The following is a 19,407-nucleotide window of genomic DNA, read 5'->3' as shown; positions in this document are numbered from 1 at the left end:
TTTTTGAGTCCATTCCCCTCCCTTCTCCCACAAACATCTCCATGATGTAAGACAGGGAAAGAGCAACTGTGGATGGCTCTGAAGATAATCTGTGTTGCAGAGATTATTGAAGTTGCTGCCAAGAAAAGATGGAAAGAACTCCCAGTGCTGCTATCCGGGAACCCAGCAGCAGTGACAGATCCAAGTGGGTCCATTAATAAGAGGCCCTGCTCCTTTAGGAGCTACCTGGTATCTGCAGAATAGGTTTGGTCATCTCCAGCCATCTGTCTCGAGAGCTGAGCGGTGTTCTCAGCTGAAGAACACAAACCTCAGAAGCTGTTGTGTAGGGAGAAGTCGAACCACAACGCTTTACCCTTCCAGCTCATGCTGCTCCCCACACAGTCTAGAATTTTCATACTGTGCTATTGATAAAAATACCTTCATTTTAAGTCTGATTGTACAATTACTCTTTCTGTGAAGCATTTTATTTCTCAAGTGTTCCCAAGGAGGCTGATGGTGGTGGTTGAGAAATGGAGTGCTACCGAATGCAGCTAAGGTGGTGTCTCCATGTAAAGTCAGAAGCTGTTTCAGCAATTAGAAATGAAATGAAGAAGTGTCCAGTTCCTGTGGCAGTGGCCAGTGTGTCCAATCACCTACAACATGGCCACGTCCAGAATTATCATGGGATTGACACAAGCAAGAAAACACCGCCATGATGTTTACCATTTTTCTTTTAAGTGGTAGCCTCTAGATTTTTGCCTAAAGATGTGCTGCGTTAATAGGAAGGCTTCTTTCAACAGTCACTGTTTAAAGTAGTGACTGTTGTAGTCTTGTTTAAAGTTTAGGTATATTTTATATTATTTATTCTGCCACCATCCTGTCAAATCCTCGATGGCTCTGGAGTTCTGGAGAGCCAGCTGGATCTGCTTACATTTACCGAGTGTCCATAAGGAACAATCCCAATCTACGTATAAACGCAGAGTTGTCCTGTCCTACTGAAAGTGAAGCCTGACCTTTTGTTTCATTATTAATGAACACAACGAAACACATTTATTAAATCTGCACTTTTTCATTACTCCATATGTTTCCTTTTTCCCAGCCCGTGTCTGACATGTGACAGAAAAGCACAGAGTGATTGTCCCTACTGCCTTCTCCCTTGTGACTTCTTACCACCTGCTTTATAGCATTAAACAGATGTATAAGTGTAAAGCAGTACAAAACTCGTCTTTTCAATCATTTATCACCTTAAAAAAATCCAAATAAAGCTACGCTATGGATAAGCATTTTATCTGCTCGATGTAAAGAAGGAAGGCACTGTAGATTTTTGGAAGATTATGAAGCAGTAAGAGATTTCAGGTGCACAGGAGGTCCAATTATCCATTTACATCACAGGTGACCATTAGGCATTTTGTTTATTTCATATCACATCCTGTTTACGTTCCTTTAACGACCAAAATATTCCTCTAACATGCAATAAAGAATATCTTCCAGCGAAACCCTAACAGAGGCACTGCATTATTCATCATCAAGTGAAGAGGAAAATTTCAATTGCCAGTTTCTGGTAAATGTCTAATTAAGAAAGGGGAGTTCTGAGCCACAGACAGGCGCCACAATCATTAAAGGGCAGTTTTCTGAAGATTATGAGTCTCCAGTCTGTCAAGGAGAGTTTTTCTACAGCTGAACTAATTCAGCAGTAGAAAACCCTGTCTAGAACAAAGCCTGTGGAATTAACATCTCGTTTAAGCAAACACATGCCTACTTTGAAGTAAGTGTGATTGGTTCACAACTGTTAGTGAGGTCAAGTTTAACGGTAGTGAAGTGACAGAATATAACTTCAACGCTATCCTTAATTTCAGCTGCAGCACAGCATACACACAGAGTAACTGAAGCCACACAGTGGATTTCAAGTAGACCAGTTTGCTATAATTGGCACAACCAGTTTGGTCTTAACATGGAAAACTACTGAAATGTGGACCAACTAATTCTCTGGCTGCCCAATTAAATGGGAGGGTGTGAAAAGCATAAATATGGAGGCAATTATTTTTGTTTCCCAAATCTTACAGTTTTGATTAGAATTTTTTTTTTTTTTTTACCTTAATACTTATTATGGCAAGCTCCACTTTGGCCCTGATTTAGGATAGCATCATTGCTCACTAGGTTTAAGTCCAGTTAGGCTGTTTCCTTGAATCAGGCTTTCTTAATGACTGGTTACTTTAGTCTAATTTTTGCAAGTCTAAACATGCGAATGGAATTCTAACGGCGCAGGGAACTCTGTCGGTGATCAGCTCAGTGCAACTGGTCTTGTGTGTGAGTTCCGCTGCAGGAATAGTCTCCTCGACAGTGATGCCGCTGGAAGTTGCCAGTGAAATAGAGCGTGGGTTTGTTCCTCATCACTACCGGCTTCTCATTAGCACAGCAGTTTGCATGCTGACCTTGGGGCTTACATAACCTTGGCCGCATCCTATCTTAGTCTGATTTAAAAGACAAATCCACTTTGCCCACTATTTTCATTTTTACTTGGCTCAGAGACGTGCCAGGCCACGAAGCATGTGAACGGGGCTTTGAAGTTACTGAAAACACTAAAAGGTCATTACATCAACTGTTTATTTATATGTGAACTTTAGTATTTGTGAAAGGTGCCAGCTCAACAATCAGGGAGGCAGAAATATTCTGACCTCAGATCATCTGAAGCAAGGGCAGCGGCAACGTGAGCTTGTTTCCTGCCAGCGTTTCTATCCTTATTCTGGAGGGACGGCCTGGAGGCGGGGGGGTTAGTCTCCATACTCGCTTATCGCATGGTTCCTCAGCTGGAAGTGCCAGTTTTGATGGGTTGTTTATATGATATCTTCCCACCATGAGAATTGGATGAACTCCATCATCTTGAATCCCAGGAAACAGCTTTGAGCATTGCCCATCCAGTTTAAGAGTCATCTGTGATTTAAAACACTATGTTCTTATCCTTGGAAATACTAAGTGTCTATTTAGTGAATGGTTTCACCGAGTGCTCACCTCCCAAACTGTGTGTAAACGTGCTTAAAGTGAAATAGGTGCTCAGAAAGTTTCTTAAATTGAGGTCCTAATCTTTTTTTTTTCTATTTTACAAACTCAAAAGCTCTATCTCAGAGGATTCATTCTTCTGTAAGCTTCCTTCAGTGGCAATTACTTTTTGGTCCCCTAGGAATTTTCTTCAAAGAGAAATCCCTTGTTTCTGTTATTGTTTGTGTAAGAGCTGATGATACTGAGAAAAGCAACCTGGAAAACTGGCCTAAAACACTCTCCCAATTTTCTGGTTTTCTTTCATCCCCCTTCTCCCTCCACTTTCGCAGCCTTAAAAGTCTTCTTAAGAAAATTTCCATTTAACTAGAACCCCAAAATCTTAATAGCATACAATGGCTTCATTTCATATGCTGCAGGCAACTGGAAGTAAATCTCAGGACACATCTAAGATATTAGATCACGTTGCTGCCACAAACACACTTATCGTTGGTGATGCTGTTCTGCATCAGGATTTCAAGCTGCCACAGTCCCCTTTGTATTTGGAATACAAAGCATTGATATGCACAGCTACAATAGACTTTAATGACGAGGTGTCTTAATTTGGTTTTTATTATGTGATTAAAGGTACAATAAGGTATGTGTTCAACAAGAGGGAAGACCATTGTTCTGCATCATTAGGCTCACAGCAGCCCAAAAAGAAATTGTAGGCAATGTGCCAAAGCCCTTAATGAAGAGGATCTCTTTGAATTATCTATGGATGAGGAAGGGATAAAGCCTGAGCCCTGGTATATTTGATCCTCTTTGTGCTCTCTGTTATGAGGACTTACGGAGCCAGACGTACCGGACCTTCTGGAATTGTAATTTATTGAAGCATTAATTTCCCAGCCACACTAAAGCTCTTGGCCTAATAGAGAAAGTGCAGTTATGTACTATTATTAATTCTTGCAAGTGTTTTCTGAATTCCTACATCTCAGAGTCATGAACTTTTAAAAAATAAGGCTAAATAAGGGGATTTATTTGTAACAATACTCAATATTTCCTAAACCCAAATTATGCAAATTTTGTCTAAGTCAGACTGTAAAAAAAGCTTCTTTTACTTTTCTCAGAAATGGCAGTGTCATCTTGTCACATGATATTAGGGTTACATGGATGATACAAAATAAAACCACTGTAAGAGGTATTTGTTACTGCTAGCATATTCAGAAACTTCTGTCTTTTATATCTGGTTATTTTAAATGAAAATGGTTCTTCATCTCCCTCACCGTTAAATTTTAACTGATTGCTCTTATGTGTAGGTTACATGAGGATGCATTTTTATAGTTACAGTGACATTTAATTATCTGGATGTACTCCCTAAGCTATAGAATTGCTTTCCACCAGAGAAATCAAAGTAGTAGCCTGTTAGAAGAATTTTGCATGATAATATATATTCTGGAATAATCAGGGATTATAGTCTTAAATAATTCAGGTTTTACTATGTTAGAAATCCCAGTTTTATAGGATTACATGCACCTCTCGCTTCTGTGGAAGCTGAGGATATTCCAACCATGTTTCCCAAAGGACTTCCATGCTTAAAGTTCAGGCGGGGTGCTGAGCTCTGGGCTCCACACGTTGCTGGAACGAGGTTGCAGCACTTTGCAGGTTGATTTCTAAACCCAAACCACTGCCAGGGATCTGCACCTGCAGCCAGCACCGGATCATTTAGTCATCTCGGGTATCGGTGGGACTGTCCCTGTGGCAGATTTTAAGGACACGTATTTAAAGAATGTTGTCCTGCATCTGTCAGATGTCAGTAACTTACGCAGGAAGGCTCTCTGCTGCCTTCATTTCACAACAAAAAATGTGCAAGCTTCCTAAACAATCAACATATTCCTAATTTCTTCCTGTCTCAGTTTGTTCCGCTTGTTGCACTTCTGAATGCGATTCCCTGATAGTCCCTAAACCCCGGCTGCATGAAAACTTGGCGACCTTAGGGCACAGGTAACTATTGCCACGGCCACTGCTTGATCCGAACAGAGGATTTGCAGAAACAAGACCCTGGCACCAGCTCTGCTGTTGCCGGCAGCATCTGAAACTAGTTCCTGGTACAGAATAATGTCCAACAAATCTGATTACCTTTCTCTAAAATTCTTCCCCCCATCGCATGCATAGCGGCTTAGCAAGTGGAAGTGAGTTAGTATAAAGAGAAATGACGGTAACCATGTCTTCCTATTTGCTCTCACAAGTTTTTTTTTCTTCCACAAAGCATCAGTGTCCTTCGGGTGAGGGAGCGAGAATGAGATCAAAACTATGTGTTTAAAATTTAATCACTTCCCTGCCAGCGTAACACCCAGCCCCCATATTTTATTCACTTTGTTGTCAGTGACATCAGTATCTGGGATCAGATGCAGGTGGTAACGCAGTGAGGACACGGGATTTCTTTCCCTCCCGTGCTCCGCTGAGCAATTCCCTCTGCCGGCGAGTGCAGGAGGCGGCAGCACTGGGAAATGTCACTCCTGTGACTGGGAGTAACTGTCACTTTCTAAACTGCCTTAGGAATGGGAAGGAGGTGAAGTACAGCTGGAATATCTGGGTAGTTTCTGTTTATCTGCAGTGTTTGCACAGAGAAACCACTTCACCTTTTCCAGGGTTTACCATAAGCTTTCTGCTGTGATTATTTCTAGAGATGAGCAGGAGCGTGTCCCTAAACGCCTGGCCATCGCTCTGCATGGATCCATCACGCTGGTTTGGTCCAAATCTTATGATGTGACAGATTGAGACATTTCAGAGACAAAACCATAGGAAATAAAAACAGGAAATAACATTTTTGTAATAGAGGTTAGTGTGTTATCTCATTTTTAGAAAACTTATCAGATGCTTAATATGAGTAATTTGATGTATAAAGATCTGTAGAGTAGTAGTGTTAATCTGCTGTCAGTTTTAACTGTTTGTTAACTGGTATTTACACGTGCAGAGGTGCAAAAACTACAACAACATCCAGCATCAACTTCCCCTGGCAGGAACAGGCACTTAAAGACCAGACTAAGCACCGAGTGAATGCATTGCACAGGACAAAGTACTCATAAACAGACACAAACCCCTCTTTCCTAACTTGTTCAAGGAGTGTGTGACCAAGCCGTGACCCTTTCCAAGAAATTTTACCTAATACATAATGGAAAAATTAAGTACAGAGTCCTGTTTTGTGAGGCACATTTTTGTAAGAAGTTTGATGTGTAATAGTATACATTTAAATATTTGATGTTCCACAAGTGTGAATGAGAAGGTACATCATAAAAACATTGATCATTATCATCCATATATCAAATAAGGCAAAAACCCCTTTCACTTCCACTTGTACAAGCAGTTTTTGGTATTCCATGTTCCCTGTCATTAACAGCACTCACAAGCCTGAAAGGAACATTTGCTTTTAGAAAGGAAATCTAATTCTTTACCTGACAAACTTCATACAGTAACTTGTACTGTTCTTCCTGCTTCTGTAGAGTGCACAAACTGCATCCCATGTTTAAGTAAGTGGCAGAAATAATCTTCCTTATTCACCGGAGCAGGCAGAGAAGTCTCTGAGAGCCAGCATGTGCGTGCAGAGGTATCCTCCAGAGCCCGGGGTGGGAGCGGAGTGGTGGCAGTGGTACGGCTCGGGGTGTTGGGGAGGATGGGGGCTCCGTCCGTCCGTCCCTGCTCTCCCTGCTTCCCCAGCAGCACACAGCACTCCCTCTGCCGCGCCGGCTGCGGCACTCGGCTCCAGCACACCCTATATACTGCTGCTCATGCATATTAATCAGCTCTCATTGACTATTCATAACAGACAGGGATACAGAAGCTATAATTGCCAGCTATGACAGCTGAAATTTCTCTAATTAACAGGCAAGTGCTCCAGTAGCAGGGATAATAAAAGACACTAACAATTTTGTAAACCATTTTGTAGCAATTACAAATAAACACGACTACATTTTACTACGGTCCCTCAGGATAATTCTGAACATATTCAAGCAGGCTAGAAGTACAGTTTAAATGTGAGTCACACTGAAATGAGCGCGATGGTACAGAGCTCAGCAGTGGCTGTGGCAAAGTGGAATACGCTGGGCAGCATTTCTTTTCCACTCTCTTAGCGTGGTGCATCCGAGAGGCTCGGTTTTACAGCAGGAGGTGATTGAAACAGGCGTTTAACAACCACAGCACAGAAAGGCCACCTCTGTCCCTGAAAGCCTACGTGCAGCCTTAGCACCTGGCTAGAGAGCAGAAGAGATATACGTGAATATATGTGGATTGGGGGCGGGGGGGGGGGGGGAGAAGAGTCTCTTGGATTAATATTTATAGATTAGCTTTAGATTAATATTTATACCAAGTGAAAAATGGCCATCTATGCTACTAATTCTCATTTTATTTGAAGGTTCACATATTATTTTTTATATTAAAAATATAAACGTCACCAGATTATAAAAAAGATATACAATAAAGTAAGTATGGCCATTTATGACTATTCAGTATTTGAGTGCCATGATCCACGCTGAACCTGTGCCATCCATGTAAAGCATAAAACATCAGTGAACTGCCCAACGAACTAGAAAAGCACTGATAGGTCATAAGCTTTATGGATATTTTCCAGTCTGCAGGAAACACTGCCTTGTGTTACGAGTTTGGATTGACTGTACTGTTTCCAATTGTTTAAGCATTCAGAAAGTGTGCATTTTTATACTCTTTATGCCAATTCGTTTGGCTGTAAAGAAGAGAAGATGCCAGAGCAGGTAGGAATGGGACCAAGAGTCCAATTCCCATACCGGCGTTGTAGGGCAGAGGGGCTGGCTCTCGTCCTGCGGTTCTCTAACTGGTTTCTGACTATGGGCTTGGCAAGTTTCTGTGGATGGCAATGGAAGTGTTGTGCAAGGATCATCTGCAGCTTTTGTGTCCAAACTCTGTACACAGGTATCTTGTAGGAGACCTTTTTTGCTACCATTGTACCCACTCACAATTTGCATTAAAATGATCAGCTGCTGAAATGCAGTTCACGCTGTCCGTATGTTTTAGTGCTATAATAAATAGAGACTGGGACAAGAAGGGGGTCCCTTAACTCTGAGACAGTGTTTTGGTAGCAAAATCTACCCACCTACAGGAAAAGAAAGAAGGGAGACCTCTACAAATCCCTGCCCAACACCTGAAAACAGGCGGGGACTCCATCCCTGTGCTGTGATGTGACACTTCCCTGACAAGTAGATGACCACAGCCACGGTGGTAGAACTTGCAAGGTTAGAGCAAGACAGAGGTAGCCTGGATCTTACTGCTGGCCCCTCAAAGCTGAAGAAAGATTCATGCCATCCCTGGTGAGAGATGCTTCTATTCAACCACACGCTACGGGCTTTTCCAAAGCTGGTTGACAGTCAGTGGCTATGCATCTTGAACAACTGGAAAGTTCTTGCATGAGGGAACTAGTGTCCCCTGAAAGCAGAGAAGATGATGATGATAACTGAATTGAGTAAAAAAAAAAGCCCTACTGAAATTGTAAAAAAATTCATGGCTTTGATTAGATAATTTTTGGTGATGTAATTTGATTAAGCAACTTAAGGTAAAACTTTCAAAAATGTTGCCTATGGGTTTTTTTTAAAAATGCAGTTAAGTTTCATCTTAAATACTAGTTGTTATTTAAATGTTCTTGTTCAGTTCAGGTGGCCAAGTTGAGTCAGGAATTGGTTTCAGAAATAGCATGCAGCTGAATCTGATGAGAAATTAAACAGAAACAGGCGGGATATTTCATTTCCAGTTTCGACGGAAATGCACCTATTTCTTATTTTCCTATAGTAACATGATACACTACGTAAGATAATTTTTATTAAATCTAGAATATGCCACTGAGATCAGCAATAACCTGTTTTCGAAAAGTTTCCTCTGATTCAAAAAGATAATCCGTAAATCAGGCCGGGAGAGCCGGTCCAGCAGAAGACTGCTGTTTTGAGGTAAGAGTGGAGGGATCCCATAAATGTGATGTTTGGGATTCTTCAGCGAACGGAGCCCGAGCGCGTTGCTCGGCAGCGAAGAGCGTGGCTTGACGCTGCAGCTGGCTTTCTTGCGGGGTTGCTGGGGTAAATAAGCGAGCCCGGCTGTCAGGCCAGCGCTCCTCTCAGCAGAGGTGTTTGCCGTCATTGAAATCTAATTCGTATTTCTCTATTCATCTCACAGGCAGAAACGGTAGCGCTGCCTCAGGTTAACACAGCCTAGTTTTTACAGTATTTTGCCAAACTTTAAACATTTGGCCTGTAAATTTGTATTCTGGGCATTGTCCAAGGCTGATTTTTGCTTTTATTGCTACACTTCAGCCCAAGTGCTTTAGAAACTTCCAAGAGTAAGATTACAGAAAAAAAATCCATTGTTTGCCCATGTTAAGGAATTCCAGATATGTTTTGTTCGAGAAGGTTTTAGTATCAACATAAGTTGAAACAGAAATTAGAAGTTTGGCACAGGGATGGTTTGTGTTGTCCCTGTGAAATCTGCTAAATTTGGTCAGCTTTTAAGCTGTTGCATTTTGCACGTTCTGAGTAAGAAGTTGCTATGAGTTTTCAGTTTAATTTTTATGAGACTCCTTCCATCATGAAGAAGGTTGGTGGGGGACACCAGAAGGTGTGACGAGGCCAGTTCCGTTTCCTAATTGCTCTTTGTGAAGTTTGGAGACTGACATCAAGAACAAAGAGACCTTCTCAGTGCTCCTCACTGCTGGACCTGGGCAGCCAGAAAGAGCCACCTGAGCTGTCGGGGATGGGGCGGGTGTTAATTGTGTAATTACTCTTGCTTTATAACATATGTACCAAGCCCAGTGCGTTACAGGAACCCTCGTCAATGACCGTCCTACGTTCTGGAGGTAAACTGGCCTCCAGATAAGGCAGCTCGTTAGGAGATCTGTCATCTGCCATAACAACGTGTCATGTGTGGTCTCACGGTGTGCCACAGATAATGAGCTTACCAAAACGTACGCGGAGTGGATGGCTTCTGTCACGAGTAATGTGAATATTAGAGTGGTCCCAGCTGAATCTGAGCAATCCAGAGTGAATGGGAAGTTAGGGAGCCAGCTGACTGGGAACAATAGTAAATAGCCTTTGAATGCACAAGGTGCCAGCAAGGCCTTTCATTAGCATTTATCTAGATTACTCGCTCCCTGACTGATTAACTGTGACCAAGTCTGCAAAATCTCTTTTATGAAGATACCTGGCTCCCACTGCCAGACATTGGTTTTTGTGTCCAAATTCCCAAGGAAGAGGAGGCCAGGCTGCGTGGGCCACCACGTAGGGCTGGGTGCTGCTCCCGTCTCCGGGAAGGGGGGTGTCCTGGGCAGAGGGTGGGGGATGGCGAGGAGGGAATCCTGCCACAGACCACAGGCTGCTTCTGCTTTTTCATGGAATCATAGGATAGTTTGGGTTGGAAGGGACCTCTAAAGGTCATCTAGACCAAGCCTTTTGTCTTAGTTACACCCTACAATCTCTCAGCTCGTAACTACAAGCCTAGTATAAATTTTGCTATTTAAATGTTTGATTTATTTTACAATTAAGCCCATGAGGTGTTGGCAGGTAAGGGGAACCCACTGGAGACCGACACACTTGAGGTGTCTTGCCCGTTTGCACGGGACGGTGACTCAGAATAAAGAGGGAAATAAAGCACTCGCGAGGGACCTGCACCCTGGAGGGGAGCGTTATTAGGGAACTCAGAGGCTAAAAAGCGCTCTCTGCCAGCTTTTCAAGGGTAAGGACTTGCGCTGCCAAGTGTTGGCTCTTCGACAGCAGTTCCCACCAGCGAGAATAGACTCATGTCCTTTGTGCGGGGAGCAGATGGCACAGAGCTACTTCACAGATCTGGGCAAACACCAAGCCATTGCGCTCGGTTCTGGGAGTTCCTAATGTTTGAGGGGCTGACTGCAATATTAGTAACGGTTTGGCATTGTTTATTTTGTTTCTTTAAATGCAAGTTGGCTTTCCTAGTACGTAGTAACTATTTAACATCATATTTTTGTACATATACTTAGCAAGTTCTGTTTAAACAAACGATTCCTATTTCAGCAGTGCGATTGGGGAAATGTTTGCTTGAGGTATCAATACTTTAATTACTTTTCTTCTTTTTACAAATATTTAAGACCTGCGAGAAACAAAGGCTAGGAAAGAGACCAGCTGTGACTTTATAAATAATTCTCACATTCGCGTGTTATATAAACAGAAGTCAGGAAACCGTACGGATTATAATTACATAGAGTGGTGTGAAAGAAAGCTGTGCTACACAACTGTACTTTAAAGTAAGTTATCTGGAATTTTTCAAAGTGTGGTAGGGTGCTTTTTAATTATAGCCACTGGGTTACCTCTATTAAAGCTGGAGTGCCTTGCTGTTGAGAACGTGTTCGGATTGAGTTCTGTTTCTCTGTGTTTATTTGCAAATTTTCAATACTACAATCGACCGATAGCTGTGAAGTGTTAGCTTCTTAATAATACATTTAATTAGTGCGGATCTACTTTAAAAATACCCTTCTAAAAAGTCCTTTGTGAATATGTGAAACCAAACCAAGATTTTCTATGGCATTGTGTAGGCACAACAATTGAATACATACTCTAAATATAACAGTGAAAAGATCTCAATTCTGTAATTTTTTTTTTGCATGTGGGCATAGCAATCTGCCTATGCATTGGAAGCTTCGCGACTGGAGCCAAAATATTTAAACTAAAACATACCACAAGAGAGGATATGAAAGCAAATGTAAAACCTTGGCTTTATTCCCATCAGTTAATGTCGAAGTCTCGAGATCCTTATTTGCTCCACTTAGCATCTCTGAAAGAGTTCCAATCCTCAGAAGTAACTTAAATGAAATGATATTTATTGTTAAACCACTGAAGGAACTGTTCTGTCCTCTAAGCTCTTTAAGGAGTCTGATATCTCTTTAATTTGCGCCACTTGAGAAAGACAGCGATATTATAGGGACATTAGAGCAACATCCCTGTAAGCACTGCAAGGCCAGCGGATACGAGAACGCTATTGTGTTAATTCAGTCTTTCATGAAGCAGAAATGATGAGGTCAGAACAGGGTAAATAACTGTTTAATATGCCACTGAGACCTTCGGATGGGGAGAATTGGGATGCTAAGAGCTGACCTAGGGACTACGAAACTCCTCCTACCGTGGGCTGCCTCTTCGGGTGTCTGTTACAGCTCGATCAAGGGGTCTTGGTTGAAGATTAAGACAAAGGGCAATCCCTGAACCACTGGGTTTACAGGGATGACACTGGGGTGGAAATGGGTGAAACAGGGTTTTAGCTACTGAAGACAGAGAATGAACTAATCAAAAAGGGAGAGCTCTTTCACCTAATCATAAACCAGCCCTGAAATCACCAGCTGCGATACGTCAAGCCTAGCAAAGCCCAAGTGAGGGACCTGGAGGCAGATCACGCTTTAAAGAGTTGTTCTTCAGCTCAGATCCCCGACGTGCTCTCCTCCTCCATATTCCCATTCCTGACACACAATGGACTCAGCCACTATCAACCACAAACCCAAAAAGTACGGAAGATTGGCAAGGAAATGAGAAAATCTGATTATAGGCTGGATTTGTGCTCTAAAAGCCTCTTTCATGTTAGCTGAAACCTCAGCTTCCTTGCAAAAAAGCATCCTTGAGTTCCTGGGTTTGATACTGGAACAGCCAAGCTCATCTTTGTAATTTTTTACAGGTTATTTAACTGGATGGTTTCTATTTAAGAAGAGCGACAAATTTAAGCCTGCACAAATTGTCAGTTTTCACATGGCAAAAGTGCTGTGGTTATTGTTAGCAATTACAGGGATATAAAATAGAAAATTAAGAATATTTAAAGGAAGAAGGTGGATAGTGAAAGCACAGGAGTGTGGAGTCAAATGTTAGTTATACACTTGTGTTTATAAGGTTCGCGTGCTCTCAAATCTAAAATTACTTGCAGAGCATCTGTCCCCATTTTGATTTTGCTGTGAAATATCACTTTAGAGGGATAGCTTTGGTAAGCACAGACTGCTGTGAGTGATGGTTCATTTTAAAATCAAAATGTTTTCTGTAAAAGCGATAATATACTTTTAATAATCTCAGAGAAAGCAAAATGATTCAGTGTACTTGAACGCTGCGTAAAAACTATTGACATAATACTTAATCTTTAAAACTGATAGACACGTGCCCAAAAGCTAATAAAGTTCATTCTAATACAAACGAGCAAGTAAAATAGTATATCATAGTCTGTGATAGCTTTGGATCCTGATCATATAACTGTAGCCCAGGGACAAAGAAAATTGCAGTGATTTAGAAAGGTACCCAGTAGGATATATCTGATATTAGGCAGTTTGCTGAAGCAAAACAGTAATGTCAGAAAGATACAAAGGTGTAAAATCCATTTGACTGTGTCCAAATGCTTCTACTCTTTGACCTTAATGTCTCCAGATGAACTCCCCTTAGGGTCAGCTGAATAATGCTTAATAATATATGGCCAGAAACTGCCAAGACCTGCTAAGGATCACGGTCTTCTCTTACTTTTGCATTTTATCTACTGTGTTCATAATAGGAATCTTAAGCCATTTCTATTTGAAAGGATATTAACTTTCATTTCTCAGTTTTTACTGCTCCACATTTAATTTGAAACAGAGCAAAACAGGAGTGCTGTCTATGGTTCATTAGGTTTTATATTAACCGTCTGATGAAAAGGATATGTGGGAATATTAAGTATTAATGGTAAATGGCAGTCAAAATGAAAAAAGTTGCTTATATGTTTGCCTTTGTGTTCATTTCTAGGTTCAGGTGGACAATGAGGAATCTGATTGCTAATTCTTGGCTAGAGCTCCTATGCAGAAAAGACCCAGAAGATGAGCAGACCTCAAATGAAATGGGATTTAAGGCTTTTAGGAACAAAGGAAATGTAAGTGTTTATTTCTTTCTTTGAAGCTGGGAGAGATGCATTTCTACTGAGGGAGACTGGCGTTAGCTCCAGAACTGGTCTGTGTGATTAATTCCACTGTGGGCACGCAGAGGGACCGGCAGCAACCGCAGGACGCGAAGCAAAAGTGCAGTCAAAATAGCCGAGCCGCATGGGATAAGAGAAAAGGGTAACAGGGGCACACAGGGACTGGTTTCTGACTGGTTTCCACCCCAGAGCCAGGCTGGGCCTGTGCTGCTCTCCCAGCCCCAACCGAGCCATAATCTTGAGTCTGTGAGGAATACAGAAGAGGGCTAAGGTCCAACCGAGGGCTGAGTGCGCGGGTTTGTGTTGTTTAGCGTATGAAATACAGCAACAATATAGTGTGGTGTTTGCTTTCCATTTATCCTCCTTACAGTATAATCTCCCCAGCCTATGAAATTGCAGCGACGCTGGTTCATTTCTTGTTTCATTATGAAATCAATACTTTTGCAATAACATTGATTTGATAAAAGACACTCTCCAGCGTTAATCCCTTCTCTGACGCGAGAAGGACACTTTTCATGCCTAACTTGGTTCACCTTGAACAAGGATTTCTAGTTCAATGAGTAAATTCTGTCGTTGGAGAGCGCACAGCTCCCAACTTTGCTCCTTCTACAGGTAGCGTTACTTAACTTTATCTTCAGTGGCAATAGAAGCAATTTCCACCTGGTATTAGCAACGTATTTCTGTGAAGCCCTGTGAATCAATGGGAGGTTACACGTTTAACTTAATGAAGAAAATAAATTACCTGCATAGGTTATTGTATTGGCTAACTGCATAGAGTTATTATGCAGATATACTTCCTCTGCAATTTCTTCCCTCAAAATACATATTCTGATAACCACTATTGATTAAATAGTATTGAAATGAATACACGAATATAAACATTTGATAAAAGAAATGGGAGAGGACCCAGGCAATCAGACACAGTGATGAATACCAATAATAACCCAGAAATGATGGTTCCTATTGGAAGGCGCCTTCACCCACTAATCTTGTCATTGCCAGCGAAGCCCCAGAGCCGCGGGCTCTCCACGATGCAGAAACTCAAAATAAGTGGTTGTGGTTCTTCCAAAGTCCTATTACGGGTCTGGAATTTTTGTCCTAATGGCTACCTGCAGTATGACACTGGGATACAAAACTTGAAAGTTTTTATGATTTATAGTATGGCTGTAGCTTTGCAGGTTATTTTTTATTTGTGTTTTGGATTGTGGCTTGTCTATTTTAGGGTATCAGGTGTAGCTGAGAAATAAGTTAATATTTCAGTGAAATTTTTTATCCCCTGTCCATCTTCGTCATCTTTTGTGGTTCCCCCAAATGAGAGGGCTCCTGGGTAGTACTGTGCTTTCTGTTCACATTATTTTTGTCTGTTCTGACTATGGTGCTGATAGAAAACTCATGCTTTTTTTAGGATAGTATGATGCAATGAATGTACTGGATTGCATGTACATGTCTACAACCAATTCAGGGCTGGGGAAAGAGACTCTAGATTTCTGAGAAATATGCCTATGAAAGCGTTAAGTAACTCACAAATAAAGCACAGTCGATGGGGGTGCCTACTTAAAATACTACATTGGTTGCCAGTATGATGATCAACACAATTTTCTGTGCTACTTAAAATCTTTTTCTGTTTATTGGCTGTAGTTAGAAGATTATAAACTACCAAGCACGTATTCCTAAGTCTTTGAAATTCAGGTTTCTGTGTGTTTTCTTTGAGTTTCATGTTCCTAGCGGAGGAAAGAAATCACAATAATTACAGCTTAAAATATTCTCATTTCATGGTGTGGCTAACAAGTGAAACTACAAGTAATGATGTAATCTAACATGTCAAAAAAGCAAATGAAAAGAGGAGACAGAAGGCAGGATGGAGCCAAGGGATGCGATGTGCCATGTCATCTTCTAATTAACTAACTGATCCTTTAAACTGTCAAAATCAGCAAGGAACTCCATGGCCCAGTGTCTTATTAATATTCATACTAGGCCACTAGAAGCTATGATTCCAGTCCCAGTGGTTATAGTTAAAGATTAAAAAAAAAAAAAAAGCCAGACTAGCCAGGGCTGCAAGAGCTTCCCGTCCAGGAGGAAATGAAGGAGGCCACCCTGCTTCCACCAAACCTCTGCTGGGGGAAACTCTCCGAGGACGCATATTGATTTCTGAATTATTATGGGGGTTGTATATTGAAAAAACAATTATTTTGCTTCTCGCCACCTTGTTAATCACATTGAGCTCCATGTTGTCAAACGAAAGAAAGATACACCTAACGTTTTGTAACATGAGCCCATTTTTAATTTTGCGCACACCAAATGAATACGCAGTTAATAAACCCCTGTCGTTTAGAGGAATGGGTGAATTAATTTTGCCTTGTAGGATGCAATTCAGGATTTTTTTTGCAGAAATCTGGGGCCCGCAAGAAAAATAATCTCCCATAATCTTCTTATAATACAATTATTCCCTTACGTTTCAGCCTGCCAGTCTTTTCCCACTCCCACTAAGCAGAGTTTCCTGAACCTTGAAGTCTGAGGGAGCAGCTGACATTTGGTTTCTCCATTCATTTTCTCTTTAATTCTTCATGGCAGGACAGTGCTTTATAAAAAAAAAAAAATAGATCCCCTCTCCTCTGTATTACACATACTGTTTTGGGGCCCTGTACGGGTCGGCCACAGAGAGGGACGTGCCTGTGTGCTGCAGAGGATGGGGACGAGGAGATAATTCAGCACCTTCTGAAGTCAAAGGGAGTTTTGACATCATCCTCGTGTGAGTAATTTCAAGCCCAGACTGTTTTGAGGGCACTTAATCCCATTTTACACTTGCCATGTCTATCTGTGCACGACGTAGTAAAAAGCAATATATTATGCAGCACTTTATAGCAGTAGGATCGGTAAAGGAGTAGCTGAGCCATCAGTCACGTGCTACACCTCTCAATGAAAAAATAATTAAATAGTTTGAATCCCATTAATTGATATCCTTTATTTAATTGATATACTAAAAGAAAAACACCTGCTCCTTCTGTTCTTTACCCTGCCCTTTACCAGTTTCCTTTGACAAAAGTTTTTAACGATTTCACACAGCACATAAAGGAAATAAAACTTCTTATCACCCTCCCTGTGTTCCCAGCCCCTGTCCTTGGGGAAGGAAGGCAAAGATATCAACCCAAATATTCAACATCCCCTATTTTATCCTGTTGTTTATGATCTATTATGGATAAAAGACGGTCTCAATAAAAAAAAAATAATAAATTAAATACTCTAAACTGTCTATCAGCTGGGTTAACATCAGGCACTGAACTGCCAGACCACAAATCTTGAATATGTTGATGCTAAATGTCTACTAGGAGCATATGTTATGGATCAAAGAACACACTGATTAATCCAGCAGAGACAAAAGTCTGTCACTTTGGTCATGGTGGCATGATGCCACAGAAGACAGTACTAAGGAAGCAAATGAATAGAAAACAAATGCCAATGAAAAAAAAAAAGCTACAAAAGGTTACAGTCTAAAATACAGTTTTATTAGCTCAAACGCTTCCACCCATGGGTGCAGGTTTTTAATGTGTTTCCCATTTTTAAAAAAATCATAAAATCCTCAATATTTTTTTGGATCTTAATGTGTGTCTGTTTCCCTGCTATCATTGATATTAACCCTATTCAGGTGCTTTATAATTTTTATTGTGAAAGCTGCCTACCAGAAGCTGTCTGTGTACATTGGTGTATCATTAGGAGACAAGGATCTGGAATCACAGCAACGCTGTGTTCAGGGCTCAACTGTTTTTCTCCAGCAGTTTGTTGGCTTATTTTGCATCTCTGTCAAGCATTTTAGCAAAGTAGTATCTTGTTCATGTGCAGTTTTACAGCAATTCTTCATCTGAGAGAGTTAAAGTAGAACACCCTCTACTTTCGAAGAGAGGAAGACAACTTTATCTTTTTTAGTATTTTCCAGTATTTTTCCATACGGTATCACAGGTATAGTCATGAACACTTCCCTGTATCGCGTATGTCTCCCTTAATTAATGCTTCAGAAAACCTTTCCCACAACTTACGTGAGAACATTTATGTTTCAAACACTTTCCATTTAGTTCCAGTGTTTACTTGAGACTGTTTCGAACATTTTCTATCTCTGCACTCCTGTTTTCTTCCTCACTGTAACATTCATTTATTATTTTTTTTTAAATTAGAATGGGGGAAAGAAAACAACTTTGGATAATAAGACTTTCCTAAATTTAAGCTTTAACACTGAAAATATTTCTTGTGCAGGAGGTGGTGGGGCCAATAGTCTGTGGGGATCCTCTGCTTGTAAACTGGGGGATTTGTGCACAGATTACATTCCGCGGCATCCGATTCTTTGGAGAGAATGGGATTCCCAGCACTCTTTTAGCCTCTGATTAAGCTCTTGCTGAAAATGCTCCCAGTTCTGCTTGTCATTCAGTAGTGTTTTGATGTGTCCCCTACATTTGGAAAAGATAGCCGCCTTCATCATAATAATATCCTGTTGATGCATGCACGTATAGTTGCTAACTTAATGTATAATTTATGAATTAGGTTTTTCAAAAGTCGTCCGTGAGTGGGTATATTAGCTATACACGTTCTGTAAACGTTCCGTCTCATTTTGGCAAAGGAGAAGTTATCAGTGATCTCAGAAGAAAGATATATGTGTGTGAGTGTGCGTGCATATTTTATGATGGTAATAAGTATTTATATCATGATATCTAGCAAGCAGCTCGGAAAATACATGCACCTACAGCTTTACCTGGTTTTATTGCAAAATGATAGTGTGGGTTTTCTGAAGGAATAAACATTGCCATATTCAGTTGATGCCTTTAACAAGCCACCGCTCGGTTGTGTTTGTCCTCAGCTTGTTCTTCTGCATAATTTAAAAGACAGCTGTCATAGCTACATGCTCTCCTGTCTAAAATGTGACATTTGTACAGTGTTAAATAAACCCCATACTGTGCTCGGTGCTCTAAATGTGAGCCCTCCCGTCCCCGCACCAGCAGCCGGGGCTGGGGATCCCCTTTACTTTGGGAAAGGGTTAGAAAGGAGGGGAGAGAAGATGAGACTGGGCCATGGTGGTGGCAGTGCTGGCTGTGACGGTGACGTTCTGCCAGGGGGTCTGGGCAGAGAATGGCCCTGCCATCACCCAGCTGCTCCGGTGGCACCCCCTTTCCCAAAGGTCACCCCGGGGTGGGGTGTGTGACTGATCCCCAGCCTGAAAGTGGTTTAGAGGAACAGCGTTGAGGCAAGGGCTTGAACAGAACAAAACGATGGAAAAACAACAGTGAGAACTCATCAAATCACATGACACCGGCAGAATGACCGGGAGTTTCTGCACAAAAAAAAAGAGTTAAAGTTAATTGCATGGTAAAGACCATGAGATCAGGATCCACGGGACTCAGGAGCTGATTTATGCCCTGCAAATGTGTATATCCTTTGGAGAAAAGGCCATTTCCTGTTTAAAAATTTCAAAATACTTGATTAAACTCTGTGGTTACCAAACCAAACACATTACACTATTTA

The 19,407-nt window shown here is 41.3% G+C and overlaps 1 protein-coding gene across 4 annotated transcripts in view; it reads right to left on the bottom strand.

Annotated features, from left to right (window-relative positions):
- PDZRN3 (PDZ domain containing ring finger 3) overlaps window positions 1–19,407 on the bottom strand; it is a 141,341-nt gene that overhangs the window by 25,742 nt on the left and 96,192 nt on the right. The window contains exon 1 of one of the 4 annotated variants that reach the window (XM_074152856.1): window positions 6,408–6,697. The exons of 2 other annotated variants lie outside the window; for them this stretch is intronic. In XM_074152856.1, the coding sequence (XP_074008957.1) occupies window positions 6,408–6,476 (69 nt within the window). In that variant the 5' untranslated portion in view covers window positions 6,477–6,697. Of the gene's footprint in view, window positions 1–6,407; window positions 6,698–19,407 lie in introns of those variants that run through there. One more of the 4 variants, XM_074152855.1, reaches the window with a different exon arrangement.

Source organism: Numenius arquata, chromosome 8 (genome assembly GCF_964106895.1).
Source record: "Numenius arquata chromosome 8, bNumArq3.hap1.1, whole genome shotgun sequence".
Taxonomy (NCBI): Eukaryota; Metazoa; Chordata; class Aves; order Charadriiformes; family Scolopacidae; genus Numenius; species Numenius arquata.
The sequence above is the reverse complement of the archived record's forward strand: the minus strand, read 5'-3'. Positions and strand labels throughout refer to the sequence as shown.